The following is a 22,546-nucleotide window of genomic DNA, read 5'->3' as shown; positions in this document are numbered from 1 at the left end:
TGGTCCTATTCTCTCGTGTCTTATCCTCTTGCTCTTCACATACTTGTAGAATGCCTTGGGGTTTTCCTTAATCCTGTCCGCCAAGGCCTTCTTATGGCCCCTTTTGTCTCTCCTAATTTCATTTTTAAGCTCCTTACTGCTAGCCTTATAATCTTCTAGATCTCTACCATCGCCTAGTTTTTGAACCTTTCGTAATCTCTTCTTTTCTTCTTGTCTAGATTTATAATAGCCTTTGTACACCACAGTTTCTGTACCCTACCATCCCTTCCCTGTCTCATTGGAATGTACCTATGCAGAACTCCACACAATTATCCCCGAACATTTGCCACATTTCTTCTGTACATTTCCCTGAAAACATCTATTTCCAATTTATGCTTCCAAGTTTCCGCCTGACAGCCTCATATTTCCCCTTAGTCCAATTAAACACTTTCCTAACTTGTTTGTTCCTATCCCTCTCCAAAGCTATGGTAAAGGAGATAGAATTGTGATCACCATCTCCAAAATGCTCTCCCACTGACAGACCTGACACCTGACCAGATCAAGTACAGCCTCTCCTCTTGTAGGCTTATCTACATATTGTGTCAAGAAACCTTCCTGAACACACTTAACAAACTCCACCCCATCTAAACCCTTCGCTCTAGGGATATTGATATTTGGGAAATTAAAATCTCCCGCCACAACAACCCTGTTACTATTACACCTTTCCAGAATCTGCCTCCCTATCTGCTCCTCGATGTCCCTGTTACTATTGGGTGGTCTATAAAAAAAACACCCAGTAGAGTTATTGACCCCTTCCTGTTTCTAACTTCCACCCACAGACAATCCCTCCATGACTTCCTCCTTTTCTGCAGCTGTGACACTATCTTTGATCAACAGTGCCACGCCCCCACCTCTTTTGTCTCCCTCCCCGTCCTTTCTGAAACATCTAAAGCCTGGCACTCTAAGTAGCCATTCCTGCTCCTGAGTCATCTAAGTCTCTGTAATGGCCACAACATCATAGCTCCAAGTACTGATCCACGCTCTAAGCTCATCCGCTTTGTTCATGATGCTTCTTGCATTAAAATAGACATATCTCAAACCATCAGTCTGAGCGCGTCCCTTCTCTATCACCTGCCTATCCTCCCTCTTGCACTGTCTCCAAGCTTTCTCTATTTGTGAGCCAACCGCCCTCTCCTCCGTCTCTTCAGTTTAATTTCCACCCCTTAGCAATCCTAGTTTAAACTCTCCGCAATAACCTTTGCAAACCTGCCCGCCAGGATATTGGTCCCCCTGGGATTCAAGTGCAACCCGTCCTTTTTGTACAGGTCACACCTGCACCCAAAGTGATCCCAATGATCCAGAAATCTGAATCCCTGCCCTCTGCTGCAATCCGTCAGCCACACATTTATCCTCCACCTCATTCTATTCCTATGCTCACTGTCACATGGCACAGGCAGTAATCCCGAGATTACTAGCTTTGTGGTCCTGCCTCTCAACTTCCTTCCTAACTCCCTGATAGAGGAATGTGGCAACTTTTTAAGTGTGTCTTCAAGAAAAAGAGGAATAAAGATTTGGAGAGCTTTTGTTGTCATAACCTTAAACATAAAAATGGCTACTTGAACAACAATAGAAAAGATACTTTAAAAATGGATCATAAAGGGAATCCTTTGGTAGGAGAGGGACTTGGAGTGATTAAGTGGTTTTGTGTCTGCTATTTCCCTCTCCTGCATCCTTTATCCATCCCTCCTTCTCTGCTGGGGGATACCATGTCCATGTCCAACCACTAAGGTATGATTACTAACTGCAAAAGCAGGAAAGAACTGGGATGACTTTTTCAACCGCCAGTGGGAGGCTGGTGAGGTTAAACAATGAAACGTTAATTGCACTTACACTGACAATGCAGAGTATAATACAAATTATTTCATAATTGGTATCTTGTGGATACAAGATATTTAATGGATATTTGAAATGAAATTAATTACATTTTTAAGCTTCCTGAGTTGAAAGGTCGCTTCTTAATGCTCAGGTGTTATATTGTGAATAAATAAGTGGTTAAGGTAAGTACAGTAACACCAAGGGATAAAACTGAAGCAATCCTGTGACAGTGGGACGTGATTTGGTTGTGTACTTATTTTCTATACTATGTTTACAGATGTAAACTGTTCTCTTAAAACACATTTAGTGATCTGTGTGAAAGCTTTACTCAGTGTTTTCCTATCAATGCAGTGACGCATTTCAAAAGCTGCACTGAGCCATGACTCTGCATTTACCATTGCTGGTACAAAATGTATAATGCATATTTCAAAATCTAAGCAGAAGAATGCTTGAAGCAATCAAGTTGAAAGAATCCAAGAGTTTTGAAAAATTCAAAGCCTGATCTATACAACCAATGCATTTTATTGTTTGCTAAAAGACAATAGAATATTAAAGTTTGAGTAAAGAACTGTAAGTGCTAGAAATTAAAAACAAAAAAAATGCTAATGCTGTTAGTAAACTATGCAGCATTAATGGAGAGAGAAACAGTGAATACTGATTCTCTACAATCATGGCAAGGAATGTTATTGTTCCAAGGAATGCACTGATGTGCTGTGTGTGTTTATAAATCTCCATGGAGGAAAATCGTTATTGACTGCAAAGAAAATTTCCATGATATGTTCCAGGCCAAGGAAACTGTTAACTTGAAGTGGACAGTATGAAAGGATGTAAAAGTACAGAATGAAGCTGAGTACCTTGCCATGTGAAAACATTGAAGTCCTCAGTTGGTTGGGGTTGACTCTGGAAGTTGAGTCCCAGCTGTCTACACGATATGCAAGCCAGGGCAGGACAATATGGAGAGCAAGCTGTTGCCCATGTGGCAGGCTACCCCACTCTGCGCAGTGGATGAATACAAACGGCAGAGATGAATGCAGTTTGGCACCAGTGGTGCCGCAGTAGTTGCCAGTCAGCATTGAACTCAAAATAGGACTGCCTAAACGACTCCAACCCCAGGATTTTTCTCAGAGTTTACTCCTGAAGCCTTCCCCGTGAATGGGTATAGCTGCAAGGCAGCAGAGGTTTGAGAGCAGTGTTTTCCTTCTCCGAGGTGTGTTGCTAACCACGGTTGACATGCCCCATCTGCCCGAAGTGACTGGTTTTTAAAGTGCCAGTAACCTGCCTTTGCCTCTTCTGTCAATAGAAACAGTTCCACCAGGCTTAGTAGCTTAACCACACGTGAAGGCCAAGAGTTTGACTTGGTTGTCAAAGGGAACATGAGACGCACGCCATTGAAAGCACTTACTAGGTAGTGGGAGCCTATAACCCTCAGCTATAACAATCTTAAGGTGAAAAGAAAAAAAACTGGTTACTTGAAATTGTTGATATTAATATTACATTGTGCTGGATGGAAGATAAGGTGCCATTGCTTGAGCTTTGGGCATCATTGAGAAAATCTAGGAAACTAAGGGTAGGTCAGGGACAGAGTGGAATGGCTCAGAGTCACCCTTACATCAGGGTCATCTCCATTTTTGATCTTTGCTCTTTTGTCCCTCTCAAAGTATACTCGTTTCCTCACTTTTTCAGTTGTGAAGGAACATTGTCTAAAACAAAATACTGACATTGTTTTTGCACCACCAAAATTGCAATACATTTCACATTCTATGCCAGTGATAATAATTCTGATTCTCCATGGAGACTAATCTTCCAGCCTTTTTAGTTTAAGTTTGGATTTGCAGTATATCCAGCTGTTTGCTCCACTTCCCCTTGATGGACCATTGTCATTGCTAACATTTCAGAGATCAACATTGTGCAGAAATGTACCTTAATTGGGTACATAGTACCTGAGGTGAAGGTGCCATTCTGTAGCTTGTGGTTCACCATTTTACTTTTGAAAACATTGATGCTGCCGTCTTCATTTTGCAGACATCTACCCTCACCTCATCTTCCTGCCATCTTAACAGGGATAGAGTTTCGCTTGTCCTCACCTACCACCCCATGAGCCTCTATATCCAACACCATCATTCTCCGCAACTTTCACCATCTTCAACAGGGTCCTACCACCAAACACATCTTTACCTTCCCCGCACACCCCCCCCACCCCAACTCACTGCTTTCCGCAGGGATCACTTCTTTCATGATTCCCTTGACCGTTCATCTTGGCCCACTAATATTCCCTCCAGGCACTTATCCTTGCAAGCAGAAGAAGGGCTATACCTGCCCATTCAGTTCCTTCCTCACTTCCATTCAGAGCCCCAAACAGCCCTTTTAGGTGAGGCAAAATTTCACTGCAAATCTGTTGGGGTCACTTATTGTATCTGGTGCTCCAGATGTGGCCTCTATGTTGGTGAGACTTGATATAAATTGGGAGACCGCTTTGCTAAGCACCTGCACTCCATCTGCCAAAAGCGAAATTTCCGGTGGCCAACCATTTTAATTCCTATCCCCATTTCCATTCTGACATGTCAGTCCATGGCCACCTCTTCTGCTACAATATGGCCACTCTCAGGGTGGAGGAGCAACACCTCATATTCCACCTAAGTAGCATTCAACCTGATGGCATGAACATTAATTTTCCCTTCCAGTAATTTTTTCCCACTTTTTTGTTTTCTTTTCACCTCTTCCCCTCCCCCCCCCCGCTATTCCCCACTCCTCACCTGTCTATCACCTCTGGTGCTCCTCCTCTTTCCATTTCCCCCATGGTCCATGCTCCCGTTCTATCAGATTCCTTCTTCTCCAGCCCTTTCCCTTTTCCACCTATCACCTCCCAGCTTTTTACTTCATCCCTCCCATCTAGCTTCACCTATCAGCTTCCAGCTGGTCTTCCTTCCCCTCCCCCACCTTTTTATTCTGACAATCTTCCAAGTTCAAGGCACATTTATTATCGAAGTATTCAACCTTGAGATTTGTCTTCATGCAGGCAGCCACTAAATAAAAATATAATAGAACCCTTTTAAAGAAAAACTGTACACAGCAAGACTATCAAACACACTGTGTGTGGGGGGGGGGGTGCGGAGAGGAGATGGAACATATTGTGCAAACAATAAAAAGTAAACAAATAACATTAACTGCAGTGTCCCCAAAAGTGAGTTCTTAGCTGTGGAGCGCTTTCAGCGTTGAAGCGAGTGATGCCCTTCCAGTACAAGTCTGACTCCTGAGCACTGTGCTCGCCAGTAGCAGCGAGAAGAGTCCAGTCAAACACAGGCAGATAGCACTCAACACCTATTCATTTTCAGCCGTCAGCTCTTGTCCTCGACGAGCAAGATTAAAATTGATGCTATAATTGGTGTGAGGTAGTGGAGCCAACCACTGGTTTATGTTCCGCCATTGGGAATCGATGCATCATACCCCCACAGCAATGGCTGTAGCTGCATTCTCTGCTCTCATCCCTGCCAAATGCCCCAGGAGATTGCAGAAGCACCAGATCGTTTATTAGGCTCAAAAATACATCCTTAAGAGGGAATCGATCGCAATCGATGGCAGTTCAGAAGAAGAGTATCTTGGTTTTGTGAGCTCTCTGCAGGATGTCGCCGCTGGTCGCTAGTGCCATCTTGCTGGGATCTCCTTCCTTTCCTGTCCTGATGAAGAGTCCCAGCCTGAAACATCAATTGTTTATTCATTTTCAGATGCTGCCTGATCTGAGTTCCTCTAGCATTTTCTGTGTGTGCAATGAATACTATTTACATCACATGAAGAGTCACTTCTCAGTGGTTCTAAGACAGGAATTCTTAAGCCCACTATTGTACCTCTCTTTCTTAAGCACACAGCCTCAACCACCGAGATGGTCAATGGCATGACCCCCCCACCCGCTAGTGAAATTATGTAAATAGTTGTTTTCCAATCATATAATTGAGGTAAAGCGTTTAAGCAGAATGATGGAAAATGTAATTAACAGCTGACTTTATTACTTGCACCATAGACAAAAATAGAAAATTAATGTATTTATATTTTTGATGTTTTAATTTGGAGGGTGGGCATTTCTTGTTTTTGTTTGTTGGTTAACTCTTATTTTTTTTTATTTGAAGCCAGGAATTGGAGGGATGTGACTTACAAGGGATCGAAAGAGCTTCAATTGGTTTATCTACAGGGTTGTCCTGGAGAACAGGAGAATGAGAAGGTGGTAGTACCATTGCCTGTTCATATGTCACTGAGTCATGAGAGGTAAGATTTTGTTATTAGCCAAGGAGAATTACAGAATCTGATGGTGATGGGGGAAATAAGAAACATTCCATGGTACCTTGCATTTGGATATCTGTATATTACAGTAATGTTTGAGACTACACGTCCACAATCCCTTATCCGAAATTCTGAAATCCGAAAAGCTCCAAAAACCGAGGTTTTTTTCGTGGAGTGTGGAGCGTGAGGTAACAAGGCTTGTTTGCCGCGCCAACAGCTGACGTCACTCAGGTGTGATGTGGCAGCTCTAGCAGAGGCCGCCAGACGTCAGTTGAGGCTCAGCGCTTGTACTGGTTACACGTGCATTTGCTGTTCGCTGATATTTTGTGTTCACTGTTGACTTTGTGTTTAATTTCACTGTGAAAATGTCAAAAAGAGCTGCAGATACCCCTATGGGTAACAATGAGAAAAAGAGAAGGAAGCATCTATCATCATCAGTAACACAGACCCAGAATAACGCTTGATCGTGGTGTGTCTGTGTGGCATCTTACTGAAGAATATGGTGTTGGAACTAAGACTGTATATGATTTTAAAGAAACAAAGACAAGTTACTGAAGTTTTATAGTGACAGTGATGACCATAAACTAATGAAAAATAGGAAAGCACTGCAAAGGGCAAAAAATTGAGGGTTTTTTTATGTTTTATTGAATGTTTTTGTTGGAAATAAAATGTACCAGTGTATTTATGGTCTATAATTATCCCACTATTTCATTTATCAGTATATTACTCTATAAATAAACTTTAATAGTATTTGTAGTCTTTATTTATTCCACTTAACTATACATTTTGTGTTCACTGTTGACTTTGTGTTTAATTTCACTGTGAAAATGTCAAAAAGAGCACGGATCGGGAAAACTCGGAAGTTCTCTCTCCAGCACTCGTTGTTTGAGCATGTACACACTTTTTTTCTTGTCATTATTCCCTAAACAATACAGTATAACAACTACTTACATAGCATTTACATTGTAATAGGTATTATAAGTAATCTAGAGATGATTTAAAGTATACGGGAGGATGTGCGTAGGTCCGGAGCTCCCCCGGGTCCTAAAGTCCACCCGCACCGAGACAGGTTAATTATCAGTATAATTATCAATTTTCTGAAATCCGAAAAATTTTGAATTCCGAAATGCAACTGGCCCCAAGGATTTTGGATAAGGGATTGCGGACCTGTAATAGTTTACTGATAGAGAAACAAAATTTGCAGGGTAAGATGCAAACAGACAACATCTGTGAATAGAGAAAAAAGTAATGTTTTATTGGATCTGAAAGGAATCCCTCTACACCTGACTTTGTATTACAACAGTTGTGTCTTTGGCATTGCAAGGCTTTCTAATCTTTGCAATTGAACAGCATTTTTTTTAGGTTTTCCTTGTTGGCATTTGAATGCATCAATGTGGCTTTTTATTGTTTCTCTGTTTTCAGCTTCAGTGCACAAACAAGTTCTTTAGAGTCATAGAATCACAAAGGACTGCAGCATGGCAGCAGACCCTTCAGCTAACCTAATTCCATGCCAACTATCAACAACCCATTTTTTTTCATTGTCCTCACTTTTTTATCATCTCCCCCCAGATTCTAACCCTAACCTACACTCTTGTGGGCAATTTATGGTGGCTGAGTAACTTACTAACCTGCTCATCTCTGGGTCACAGGAAGAAACCCAAGTGGTGACAAGCAAAACATGCAAATTCCACAGCCAGCACCTGAGGTCTGGATCGAACCTGAGTCCCCTGTACTGTGAGTCAGTGGGGTTACTAACTGCACCACTCTAAAGTGGTCAATCCATATGAAAGTTTTCTCCCTGTTTTCTGGGGAGAGTGGACCAGCTGTTGATGCATTTATGGAGGAAAAAATAAGAAGCTTTAATAAATTGGTGCTGATTCACCATGTTTACATGTGGTATCTTGAAATCAATACAACCTTATTTGCCAAAGGGTTTGTAGTTCCTAGAGTGATGGCAATTGAATGAGCAGGACTATTAATCTGCCTTGGGTGTGAGCAGGATTAGGATTCAAGCGTTCTGACTTCATTAAACATGGAGAACATTACAATAAAAACATTTGACTCAAGGTGAACCCTATTGGTTCTGGTGCACCTAAGCAAAACTTGCTCAGCTGGGCAGAACCAGATAGCTGACTGGGGAGAAGTTAAATTAATCCTGTTATATTCCATGGTGTGCATGATTTGTTTTCGGTAGTGAGGAAATTAACTTGACCGAGGTAACTACGTTGCGATTATGAAATAACATGCAATTTGTCGCTGATGTCACCTTTTAGGACCTTTCAGTGGACTTTCAGGTTCAACTGCATATGGGAAATGCACGCGCCATTGCAATCTAACCCTTGTGGAAGCGGGTGCGGATTTTATTCTGTCTGATTTTATTCCCTTAACATTGCACCAGCTTTCATGGTTTTCCCATCAATGAGCATTATTGACATCTTTATTACAGTATTACACTTGAATGGTATAGGAGTTGTGATGTTGGATCCCACCCACTGACTATACTGTGATTCAATTAGCTAATGAGAGCAGATGCACTTCTGAATGCAAGACATGGGTGGGAGAGAGGTTGCTTATTAGCAACATGCTCTATAAATCCTTTGTCATTTCTAAATCTTATTAATTATTATTGAAAATTGACAACAAAGAAAAATACATTAAAATAATCCAGTCAATATACCAATATGTATAATAAGAGTCAAACTATTAACCAAGCTAAACAGTATATCAATAATAATAATTTAAAAAAACCAAAATGTTAAAGCTTTTTTTTTGAAAAAAGGAACAAGGAAAAAAGAACCCCTACTAACTAAAACAAAAAAAAAGCTAACAAACAAAACAAAAACGAGGGGAAAAAACCCCCATTTGGAGCACAAACCCGGAGCTATACGCCATACAAGCTTCTATAAAAAAAAAGACATCAATTCGCCAACCAAATCCATTTACTGAAGAATCGACATATCTTCTGTATAACATTTAACAGTCTCCGAGTGTTAGAAAAAGAATAACGGCCTTTTATAAAACCTGTTTGGTCCTGAGAAATAATTTTAGCTAGTATATTCTCCAACCGATTAGCCATTATTTTTGAAAGAATTTTGGCATCTACATTTAATAATGAGATAGGTGTATATGAAGCACAATCCATCGGGTCTTTATCTTTCTTAAGAATTAAAGAAATAGAAGCTTCATAAAATGTAGAAAGTAACTCTCCTGACAAAAAAAGAATCTTTAAACATTTCCAACATATAAGGAGTAAGCAAATTTTCAAATTTTTTATAAAATCATACAGAAAAACTATCTAGTCCAGGAACTTTACCAGATTGCATTGAAAAAATAGCTTTCTGAATTTCTCTTTTAGTAAAAGGAGTAGCAAGAATTTGTTGATCTTTAACAGATATTCTAGGAAAATCAATCTTTTGTAAAAAGACATTCATTTTAGAAGGATCAGCTGGAAACTGAGATTTATAGAATTCACTGTAATAGTCTTGAAAAATTTTATTAATATCTTCATAGTTACAAACTAAACTACCATCTCCCTTACAAATTTTAAAAATTTGTCTTTTAGCTCTAACTGCTTTTAGTTGGGATGCTAATAGCTTATTACATTTATCTCCAAACACATAAAATTGACTTATAATTTAAGCAAATTTCTTTCAATAGGATAAGTTAATAATAAATTATATTGTGATGGAAGTTCAACTCTTTACTTAAATAAATCAATATTAGGAGAAGCTGCGTAAGTGTTATCCAAGTCTTTAATTTGTTTTAAAATCCTATCTAACTCTATTTTTGTCTGTTTCTTAAGCTTAGCCAAATAGGAGATTATCTGACCTCGCAAATACACTTTAAATATATCCCATATAATCAATTTCGACATATCTTCTGTATTATTAAAAAGAAAAAAAATCTTTTATTTGAATCTCTATAAATTTGACGTAGTCCAAACTTTGTAATAAGTTTTCTGGAAAACGCCAAGGCAAGTTTACATTACTAACATCATTCAATTCAAAAGTTAAGCTTAAAGGTGCATGATCCGAGACAGCAATAGCATCATATTCACATTTCTGAACTTTGGACAAAAATCGGAAATCAGCTATAACATAATCAATTTGCAAGTATTTTTTTATGGACATGTGAATAAAAAGAATAATCTCTATCATTAGGATGTAGATTTATCCAGATTTCTATCAAACCATAATCAATTAAAAAGGAATTAATAAGTGATGTTGAACAGCTCGGAAGCTGCTGATTGGTTGAACTCTTGTCAATCAAAGGGTTTAAACAACAGTTGAAGTCACCTCCCATCGACAGCATATATTCATTTAAGTCCGGTAATAAACCAAATACATTTTAAAAAAATCATCTACATTAGGATCATCTACATTAGGTCCATATAGATTAATCAAGACCATTTTTCTATTACAAGTTGTTCCTTTAATCATTAAAAATCTACCATTGATATCTGAGATGATATCTTCTTGGATAAATAAAATATTAGCTTTAATAAAAATATACTCCCTTTGTTTTATTTTGATAAATAGCATGATATTGAAGGCCCTTCCATGTTTTAAAAAATCTATTTTGATCGCCCATTCTGATATACGTTTCTTGAACAAAAGTTATCTCGGGCTGGAATCAGTTAATAATTTGAAAAATGTTCTTTCGCTTAATAGGGTGATTCCAGCCACGTATGTTCCAACTAATAACGGTTATCTGTTTAATAACCATAGAATATTGTTTTAAACATGAAAATACACGCATACTATCGTGGGCTAATCAAAGATGGCGGTGATGAGTATAACCATATGGAAAACACGCATGCTCCGGAGCTCCATAATGGGGAAAAAACCTGAAAGAGAAATCCTGTAATAAACCCCAAAATGCAAAAATAAAATCCCAAATCCTCCCCCCATCCCAAAAGGTAGAAATCCGGCAAAAAGGAAGGGAAAAGCCGGAATGCCTCCCCAAAGAAAGGAGAAAAGCAGAACTCAGCATGCGGCTCAATATAAATAGTGATTTAAAAGTTTTTCTCCCAATTCCCCCCCCTCCCCTTTACAAAGAAATCAGATGACCCTAAGATAAGAAAGCTCAGCAGGGAAGCAGAAAAAAGATGTTTATATTAATCATTGAAAATAAACTGGGAATGCAAAAACAGTCTCCAGAGGCGTCAAAACAATGCTATTAAACCTCAACAATACATTCTCAAACAAGAAAAAGACACCATTATTCCTTTAGCTTAAATGATTTGGTCTTTAACTTTAAAGCGAAGAAAGTTGACCAAAATAGTTCCAGATTTACCTGAGGTCTGAGAATTCAATGTGAAAAGTCTATGAGCTCTTTGAACCAACATGTCGAGGAACCAACTAGAGAGCAGGCTATTCTGGACTGGGTTTTGAGCAATGAGGAAGGGTTAATTAGCAATCTTGTCGTGAGAGGCCCCTTGGGTAAGAGTGACCATAATATGGTGGAATTCCTCATAAAGATGGAGAGTGACATAGTTAATTCAGAAACAAAGGTTCTGAACTTAAAGAGGGGTAACTTTGAAGGTATGAGACGTGAATTAGCTAAGATAGACTGGCAAATGACACTTAAAGGATTGACAGTGGATATGCAATGGCAAGCATTTAAAGGTTGCATGGATGAACTACAACAATTGTTCATCCCAGTTTGGCAAAAGAATAAATCAAGGAAGGTAGTGCACCCGTGGCTGACAAGAGAAATTAGGGATAGTATCAATTCCAAAGAAGAAGCATACAAATTAGCCAGAGAAAGTGGCTCACCTGAGGACTGGGAGAAATTCAGAGTTCAGCAGAGGAGGACAAAGGGCTTAATTAGGAAGGGGAAAAAAGATAATGAGAGAAAACTGGCAGGGAACATAAAAACTGACTGTAAAAGCTTTTATAGATATGTAAAAAGGAAAAGACTAGTAAAGACAAATGTAGGTCCCCTACAGACAGAAACAGGTGAATTGATTATGGGGAGCAAGGACATGGCAGACCAATTGAATAATTACTTTGGTTCTGTCTTCACTAAGGAGGACATAAATAATCTTCCAGAAATAGTAGGGGACAGGGGGTCCAGGGAGATGGAGGAACTGAGCGAAATACATGTTAGTAGGGAAGTGGTGTTAGGTAAATTGAAGGGATTGAAGGCAGATAAATCCCCAGGGCCAGATGGTCTGCATCCTAGAGTGCTTAAGGAAGTAGCCCAAGAAATAGTGGATGCATTAGTGATAATTTTTCAAAACTCGTTAGATTCTGGACTAGTTCCTGAGGATTAGAGGGTGGATAATGTAACCCCACTTTTTAAAAAAGGAGGGAGAGAGAAACCGGGGAATTATAGACCGGTTAGCCTAACGTCGGTGGTGGGGAAACTGCTGGAGTCAGTTATCAAAGATGTGATAACAGCACATTTGGAAAGCGGTGAAATCATTGGACGAAGTTAGCATGGATTTGTGAAAGGAAAATCATGTCTGACGAATCTCATAGAATTTTTTGAGGATGTAACTAGTAGAGTGGATAGGGGAGAACCAGTGGATGTGGTATATTTGGATTTTCAAAAGGCTTTTGACAAGGTCCCACACAGGAGATTAGTGTGCAAACTTAAAGCACACGGTATTGGGGGTAAGGTATTGATGTGGATGGAGAATTAGTTAGCAGACAGGAAGCAAAGAGTGGGAATAAACGGGACCTTTTCAGAATGGCAGGCGGTGACTAGTGGGGTACCGCAAGGCTCAGTGCTGGGACCCCAGTTGTTTACAATATATATTAATAACTTGGATGAGGGAATTAAATGCAGCATCCCCAAGTTTGCGAATGACACGAAGCTGGGCGGCAGTGTTAGCTGTGAGGAGAATGCTAAGAGGATGCAGAGTGACTTGGATAGGTTGGGTGAGTGGGCAAATTCATGGCAGATGCAATTTAATGTGTATAAATGTGAAGTTATCCACTTTGGTGGGAAAAATAGGAAAACAGATTATTATCTGAATGGTGGCCGATTAGGAAAAGGGGAGGTGCAACAAGACCTGGATATCATTATACACCAGTCATTGAAAGTGGGCATGCAGGTACAGCAGGCGGTGAAAAAGGCGAATGGTATGCTGGCATTTATAGCGAGAGGATTCGAGTACAGGAGCAGGGAGGTACTACTGCAGTTGTACAAGGCCTTGGTGAGACCACACCTGGAGTATTGTGTGCAGTTTTGGTCCTCTAATCTGAGGAAAGACATCCTTGCCATAGAGGGAGTACAAAGAAGGTTCACCAGATTGATTCCTGGGATGGCAGGACTTTCATATGAAGAAAGACTGGATGAACTGGGCTTGTACTTGTTGGAATTTAGAAGATTGAGGGGGGATCTGATTGAAACGTATAAAATCCTAAAGGGATTGGACAGGCTAGATGCAGAAAGATTGTTCCCGATGTTGGGGAAGTCCAGAACAAGGGGTCACAGTTTGAGGATAAAGGGGAAGCCTTTTAGGACCGAGATTAGGAAAAACTTCTTCACACAGAGAGTGGTGAATCTGTGGAATTCTCTGCCACAGGAAACAGTTGAGGCCAGTTCATTGGCTATATTTAAGAGGGAGTTAGATATGACCCTTGTGGCTACGGGGATCAGGGGGTATGGAGGGAAGGCTGGGGCGGGGTTCTGAGTTGGATGATCAGCCATGATCATAATAAATGGCGGTGCAGGCTCGAAGGGCCGAATGGCCTACTCCTGCACCTATTTTCTATGTTTCTATATCGGGAGGTTGAGGTAGAATATCCGGAAACAAAGATTGAAACAAATTGGCAAAATGGTCCAATAAATTCCCACTCTCAGAATCTTCCTTAAGTCCGATAATTCGTATATTATTCCGACGAGACTTCGCCTCTAAATCAACAATTTTACGTTGAGCCTGTTCCAAGCAGGTTGAAATATCCACAATCTGATGTTTCGATTCTTTAAACGCTGTATTCAAGGAAATAATATTTTCCTCAATAGTCTGAAAACTCTGTTGGAATGACTTCAACTCAGAAATGTTATTGTCTATTTTGTTGTCGAGAGCCATCAACGCACGTTCCAAACGCTCAGCCCAGACAGGCATATCTTCCGAATTTTCTTTCAAAGTTTTTCCCTTTCCATTGCTGGATTCAAAAGGCAACTTTCCACTTCTTAAAGGATGTGACATAATGACAACTATTTCCCTCTACGATCCGAGAAACAAAAGTTAAAAATTTAAGGTTTAAACTGGGGAAAAGGAGGAATTAAAGGCAGCCACAAAATTTATGTATCACTCCATCGAGCCGCAGGCAGAAGTCTCGTGCTCTATAAGTCCATTGGTACTTGAGGTAAGCACAGTTTGCTATGTAAAATATTTGTTCAGATATCAAAAAATATAAGATTCTTACTTTTAGTGATGGACTAACAGCACAGAAACAGACCCTTTGGCCCCAAATTGTACAATTTGTATATATTTTTTTACAGACCCCTTATACTTAAGATTTTCTTAGAGCTCGTGGTTTTGTGAATTTTGAACTTTAAAATATAAAGCTAATCACTTTGAAAAAGAGTTGTGGAGTTTTCACGTATTTTTTTAAGCTACGGCCATTTATTTGCTTTATTTTTAGGTACTTGCTGGAATCTGGATACCATCTTAATGTTACTATTACAACACTGAGAAACATCACCTGGCAGGCTTCACCAAAGTGAAGTGAAATTTTGCTTCTTGACTCCTTTATCTCAATACATGACATTCTCTTTTGGTTATTGTATTTTATTAACTCATGAGATGGAGACATTCCTGACAAGGTATTCCATTCCTATGGGTGCCTTGTTAGACAACTTGAGAGGCAGTGAGATCACCATGTCAGATTTTCTTACCTGAAGAATATCAAATGGACTTTTATGACAAACTATGCAAATATTCCATTTTCATATATTTCAATGGTGTGCTACAAACTTTTCATACATGATTTCTTGTCAATTACACTATCAAATGTTTCATATGGTACACATAGCATATTTTGTTGGGATTAACTAGTCAGTGAGAATTCAGATCCATTTTTATCATAGTGCACTACATCACACTTATGTCCTATAAGTTGAAATGTAAACAGCTCTTTCTCATTTGTGATTTTATCTGCTAGATCTGCCCCAATTGAAGGAATTTGCGAGGTCCAGAATTGATCAGGAAATAATGTTGTAGAGGATGTACTTATTTTGATTAGGTAGCTTTTCCAGTTTTGTTTTAATACTTCCTTCAGTTTTAAACAAAATATTTTGATTGTGTTTCAAATCTAAGAGAATTGCTTTGACACTATGGCCAAAATGCTGTTCAAACTTCGCTCAAATCATAGAACACAGTCACTTCAGCCATGATATTTTCCTGTTCTTCTAACTTATTCCAAGATCAGTGTAACTCTTCCTTCCTACATAGCTTTCCTTTTTATTTTCTTTGTGCCTATCTAAGAGTGTCTTAAATCTCCCTAATTTACACACCTCTACTACCACTTTGGAAGTGTGTTTCTTCCACCTACAACTGTGTTTTTTTAAAAAAATACAACTGCCTTTGACACCTCTGTACTTTCCTCCAGTCACCTTAAAAGCATGTCTTCTCATACTAGCCATTAGCTCCCTGGGAAAAGGCACTAGCTATCCACACTTTGCCTCTCATCACCTTGTATTCCTCTATCAGGTCACCTCTCATCCTCCTTCACTCCAAAGAGAATAGCCATAGAGTGCCCAACCTTTCCTCATAAAACGTGTTTCTCTAATCCAGGCAACATCTTGTTAAATCTCCACTGCACCCTAAGTAAGCACCATATCCTTCCCATAATGAGATGACCAGAAATGAACACAATATACCAAGTGTAGTCCAACCAGAGTTTTATAGAGTTACAACATTACTTCTTGCCTCTTGAATTCAGTCCCCTGACTAATGAAGGGCAACACACCATAGGCCTTCTTGACCATCCTATCAACTTGCATGTTAACTTTGAGGAATCTCTGAATATGAACCCTAAGATCCCTCTGTTCCTCCACAGTGGTAAGAATCCTGCCATTAACCTTGTACTCTGCCTTAAGGTTTGCCCTTCTAAAGTGTGTCACTTCAAACTTTTCTGGATTGAGCTCCATCTGCCACTTCTCAGCCTAGCTCCGCATCCTTTCGCTGTCCTATTTTAACCTACAACAGCCTTCTACACTATCCACAGCGCCACCACCAACCTTTGTCATTGCGAAATTACTAAACCACCCTTCCACTTCCTCATCTAAGTCATTAATAAAAACCGCAAAGAGCAGGGATCCCAGGACAGATCCCTGCAGAACACCACTGGTCATAGATCGTCTGCTATTATATGCTCCTTTCTCTGGGCAAGCCAATTTTAATAGAATAGAATATCTTTATTGTCATTGTTGTGCAGCAATGAAACACAGTTTAGCAGCTCAACGTTTTGTAGCATGACAAAGAATATATACATAAAATAAACTCTAAAACCACAGGAGTACAGTCCAAAATTAATAATATATGGATGGGGGGGTAGGACTATTGCACACCTGCCATTCCTGGAAGTGTGATGCATTTAGCTGCCGCCGTCTTAGGAGGGGGGCAGGAGAAGGGAAGGGGGTGTTATACATTTCACTGCTTGTGGGTAGAAGCTGTTAAGGAGTCTCTTTGTTTTCGTCCTTAATGCTCTGTATCTCTTCCCAGAAGGTAGAGGGGAAAACAGGTGATGTCCAGGGTGAGTAGGATCCTCTGAAATACAAGTAGCCTTCTTTTGAAGTCTGTCAGTATAAATGTCTCTGAGGGAGGGTAATGTTGTGCCAATAACCCGCTCTGCTACCCTCACCACCAGCTGTAAGTCCTTTCTGTTCTGTTCTGTGCAGCTGGCAAACCACACTGCACAGCAATACGTCAGGAGGCTCTCTATAGTTGTCCCATAGAAGTTGATCAGCAGGTGATGAGGGAGGAGAGCGTGCTTTAGCTTCCTTAGGAAGTAGAGCCTCTGTTGGGCCTTCCGCACCTGATAAGAGATATGGGCAGTCCAGGTGAGGTCAGCCGAGATGTGGACGCTGAGGAACTTGAAACTCTCTACTCTCTCCACCTCTTTCCCGTATATGTGCAGAGCAGAGTGCTCGATGCGCTTTGATTTCCTGAAGTCTACTATCAGCTCCTTGGTTTTTGTGATGTTCAAGTCCAGGTTATTATGACAACACCATTCTGTCAAATGCTGTACCTCCTCCCTATAGGCTGTCTCATCACAGTCTGATATGATACCTATTAGGGTGGTATCGTCAACAAATTTGACAATGGCGTTGGTGGAGTGAATGGTAAAGCAGTCATGGGTGAAAAGAGAATAGAGGATGGGACTGAGAACACACCCCTGTGTTGTTAAATCCACACAACCAAGTTTTCATCCATCTCACACCTCCTGACTTTCTGATCCTACCATGGGGAACCTTGTTGAACACATTACTAATATTCATATACATGGAATTCACCAGTCTACCATCATCAATTCGGTTTGTCACTTTCTCAAAAATGTTGGTCAGACTCTTGAGGTATGACCTGCCCATCACAGTTATGCTGACTATCCCTAATTAGATTATATCCCCCAAAACCTCTTCAGTCCTATCTCTTAGAATTCTCTCCAATAGTTTTCCCACCATTGATGTAAGAGTCTCTGGTCTATAATTACTAGGATTATCCCTATTACCTTTCTTGATCAAATTTATAACATCTGCCATCCTTCGATCTTCTGACATTACTCCTGTGGCCAGTGAAAACACCAAGTTCATCAAATACACAGCGCTTCCTTTAGTAACCTAAGGGCTTTATCTATTTTAATGTTTTTCAGAAGTTCCACCACATCATCCTTTTTAACCTTAACACGTTCCAGCAGATTAGCCTGTTCAAATATTATCTCTGCTTCATTAAAGTCTCTCTTACTGGTGAATACTGAAGCAAAGTATTCATTGAGGACCTCCCCTACCTCTGACTTCATGCCCTTTCCTCTGTTACCTGTTATTGGCTCTACCCTCACTCTAATAAATCCTCCTGTTTTGATGTATGTGTAGAACACCTTGGGGTTTTCCTTAATCCTACTCAACAAGACTTTCTCAGTCCTTTTCTCATGCCCTTATGTTCATTCTTAAACTCTTTCCTGGCTACCTTATAACTCTCAAGAGCCATGTCTGATCTTTGCTTCCTAAACTATGCTTCCTTTGCTTCCTGAAGTATGCTTCCTTCTTCCTTTTGACTAAATATTCCATCTACCTTGTCAACCACAGTCCTTTACCCTACCATCCTTTCCCTGCCTCATGGGACAGACCTATTCAGAACCCCACACAAGGGATCCCTAAACAACCTCCACATTTCCCTGAGAACATCTGCTCCTAATTTACCCTCCTAAGTTCCTGCCTAATAGTATCATAATTAACCCTCTCCCAATTAAATACTTCCCTGTACTGTCCTCTCCTATCCTTGTCTAAGTCTAAAGGTCATTGAATTGTGGTCAGTGCCTCTGAAGTGCTCACCAAGAGATCTGTCACCTAAACCAAGTTCATTGCCTAGTACAAGATCTAGTATGGCATCTCCTCGTCAGCCTATTCATGTATTGTGTCAGGAATCTTTCCTAGACACACCCCTAATTAAATTCTGTCCTCAGAACCTCTTGCACTAAGGAGGTGCCAATCAATATTAGGGAAGTTGAAATCACCCATGACCACAACCCTGTCATTTTTGAACCTTTCCAAAAATTACCTACCAATGAAGTTCCTAATAACTGACTGAAAACTTCACAGGGAATATTTACCTGTTGTCATACTTCCTAATAGACTAAGGCAGAGGTTTACTGCTTGTTCTCGGAAAGAAAGGTTGTTCCTTTCCATGCCTTGTGTATTGGGCGGCAAACCCCGCTGTTCCTTTAGCATCTTTTGTCTGTTTTTTACAAGGCTGAGTTGCTGGCTCAATACTCAACCCAGCATAGATGGAAAGCATGCAAGGAGCTGGCTGGATTCGAACCCGGCACCACTTGCCTTGAAATCCAGTACGGATGCCACTACACCCCTGGCCAACTTGTGCTCAGTGTCCTGATGAAGGGTCTCAGCCTGAAACATTGAGTGTTTACTCTTTTCCATAGATGCTGCCTGGCCTGTTGAGTTCCTCCAGCATTTTATGTGTGTTGCTTTGGATTTCCAGCATCTGCAGATTTTCTCGTGTTTATGTGCTCAATGCTGTTGTACATCAGCTAGAACAATCTGCAGCAGATTTTCCCTTTTTCACCAAATATATTTCTACATAATATTTCCTTTTTTTTAAATCTCATTTTCTTATTCACTCCCCCTCTTTCATGCTTTCTTTTGTCTGTTTTGTGCATTGTGTCTTCCTGAAAAGGGGATCCCATTTGTAAAACTATGAAAGAGGTGACTGCAAAGTTCCCAGTCTCTCTGGAAACCTTGAGTGTGTAAGTTTATTATTTGTATATTACCAGTGCATCATAATCTCTTTTCTCTCTGGTAATGACAAAGGAGAGAGATGGAGAGGCACGTAGAATTCATTTGGATATGTAAGTTATTTATTAAGGCTGAATTTTGCATAATAGGGTTGGTTCATATGAGAGTGCTGTGTAATTTCTTTGTGTTCAAAATGTGTACACTTTAATGAGGACATTTCCACTAATCAGCAATTATTTTCAAACCATCAAACTAATGAGGCAGCGGGGTGTTTGTGCTGTTATTTCAGGTCAGTGTTCAATGCAATCTCTTAACTAACTAGACATTTTCTCTTTTTTTTCTCCAAGAAATCAGCAGGTTATTTACACTGGATACATGCCTAAATTTAGTAATAATCACAAATATATGTTTGAAACAGCCAAATTGATTTTGTGGTACAACAGATTTTTTTTATTGCACTAGGCTCTGTTGGTCATGCAACACAAAAAGGACTGTAAGATAGGGCACATTTTTGGACGGTTCTGTAACTTGCATCAAGAAACAGGCAATGTAAACCTGGCACCAAAAAGCTTTCTTTATTTAGAAACATAGAAAATAGGTGCAGGAGTAGGCCATTCGGCCCTTCGAGCCTGCACCGCCATTTATTATGATCATGGCTGATCATCCAACTCAGAACCCAGCCCTCCCTCCATACCCCCTGACCCCTGTAGCCACAAGGGCCATATCTAACTTCCTTTTAAACATAGCTAATGAACTGGCCTCAACAGTTTGCTGTGGCAGAGAATTCCACAGATTCACCACTCTCTGTGTGAAGAAGTTTTTCCTAACCTCGGTCCTAAAAGGCTTCCCCTCTATCCTCAAACTGTGACCCCTCGTTCTAGACCTCCCCAACATCGGGAACAATCTTCCCGCATCTAGCCTGTCCAATCCTTTTAGGATCTTATACGTTTCAATCAGATCCCGCCTCAATCTTCTAAATTCCAACGAGTACAAGCCCAGTTCATCCAGTCTTTCTTCATATGAAAGACCTGCCATCCCAGGAATCAATCTGGTGAACCTTCTTTGTACTCCCTCTATGGTAAAGATGTCTTTCCTCAGATTAGGGGACCAAAACTGCACACAATACTCCAGGTGTGGTCTCACCAAGGCCTTGTACAACTGCAGTAGTACCTCCCTGCTCCTGTACTCAAATCCTCTCGCTATAAATGCCAGCATACCGTTCGCCTTTTTCACCGCCTGCTGTACCTGCATGCCCACTTTCAATGACTGGTGTATAATGACACCCAGGTCTCGTTGCACCTCCCCTTTTCCTAATCGGCCACCATTCAGATAATAATCTGTTTTCCTATTTTTGCCACCAAAGTGGATAACTTCACATTTATCCACATTAAATTGCATCTGCCATGAGTTTGCCCACTCACCCAACCTATCCAAGTCACCCTGCATCCTCTTAGCATCCTCCTCACTGCTAACACTGCCACCCAGCTTCGTGTCATCCGCAAACTTGGAGATGCTGCATTTAATTCCCTCATCCAAGTCATTAATATATATTGTAAACAACTGGGGTCCCAGCACTGAGCCTTGCGGTACCCCACTAGTCACCGCCTGCCATTCTGAAAAGGTCCCGTTTATTCCCACTCTTTGCTTCCTGTCTGCTAACCAATTCTCCACCCACACCAATACCTTACCCCCAATACCGTGTGCTTTAAGTTTGCACACTAATCTCCTGTGTGGGACCTTGTCAAAAGCCTTTTGAAAATCCAAATATACCACATCCACTGGTTCTCCCCTATCCACTCTACTAGTTACATCCTCAAAAAATTCTATGAGATTCGTCAGACATGACTTTCCTTTCACAAATCCATGCTGACTTTGTCCGATCATTTCACCGCTTTCCAAATGTGCTGTTATCACATCCTTGATAACTGACTCCAGCAGTTTCCCCACCACCGACGTTAGGCTAACGGGCCTATAATTCCCCGGTTTCTCTCTCCCTCCTTTTTTAAAAAGTGGGGTTACATTAGCCACCCTCCAATCCTCAGGAACTAGTCCAGAATCTAACGAGTTTTGAAAAATTATCACTAATGCATCCACTATTTCTTGGGCCACTTCCTTAAGCACTCTGGGATGCAGACCATCTGGCCCTGGGGATTTATCTGCCTTCAATCCCTTCAATTTACCCAACACCACTTCCCTACTAACATGTATTTCGCTCAGTTCCTCCATCTCACTGGACCCTCTGTCCCTTACTATTTCTGGAAGATTATTTATGTCCTCCTTAGTGAAGACAGAACCAAAGTAATTATTCAATTGGTCTGCCATGTCCTTGCTCCCCATAATCAATTCACCTGTTTCTGTTTGCAGGGGACCTACATTTGTCTTTATCAGTCTTTTCCTTTTTACATATCTATAAAAGCTTTTACAGTCCGTTTTTATGTTCTCTGCCAGTTTTCTCTCATAATCTTTTTTCCCCTTCCTAATTAAGCCCTTTGTCCTCCTCTGCTGAACTCTGAATTTCTCCCAGTCCTCAGGTGAGCCACTTTCTCTGGCTAATTTGTATGCTACTTCTTTGGAATTGATACTATCCCTAATTTCTCTTGTCAGCCACGGGTGCACTACCTTCCTTGATTTATTCTTTTGCCAAACTGGGATGAACAATTGTTGTAGTTCATCCATGCAACCTTTAAATGCCTGCCATTGCATATCCACCGTCAATCCTTGAAGTGTCATTTGCCAGTCTATCTTAGCTAATTCACGTCTCATACCTTCAAAGTTACCCCTCTTTAAGTTCAGAACCTTTGTTTCTGAATTAACTACGTCACTCTCCATGTTAATGAAGAATTCCACCATATTATGGTCACTCTTACCCAAGGGGCCTCTCACGACAAGATCGCTAATTAACCCTTCCTCATTGCTCAAAACCCAGTCCAGAATAGCCTGCTCTCTAGTCGGTTCCTCGACATGTTGGTTCAAAAAACCATCCCGCATACAT

The 22,546-nt window shown here is 40.5% G+C and overlaps 1 protein-coding gene across 1 annotated transcript in view; it reads left to right on the top strand.

Moving 5' to 3' along the window:
- Positions 1-22,546, top strand: part of tsen15 (TSEN15 tRNA splicing endonuclease subunit) — a 65,374-nt gene that overhangs the window by 6,005 nt on the left and 36,823 nt on the right. The window contains exon 3 of the mRNA XM_063063768.1: positions 5,976-6,111. Coding sequence (XP_062919838.1) covers positions 5,976-6,111 — 136 coding nt within the window. The remainder of the gene's footprint in view (positions 1-5,975; positions 6,112-22,546) is intronic.

Source organism: Mobula hypostoma, chromosome 12 (genome assembly GCF_963921235.1).
Source record: "Mobula hypostoma chromosome 12, sMobHyp1.1, whole genome shotgun sequence".
NCBI lineage: Eukaryota > Metazoa > Chordata > Chondrichthyes > Myliobatiformes > Myliobatidae > Mobula > Mobula hypostoma.
Note: the sequence above shows the minus strand (reverse complement) of the source record. Positions and strands in the feature narration are given on the sequence as shown.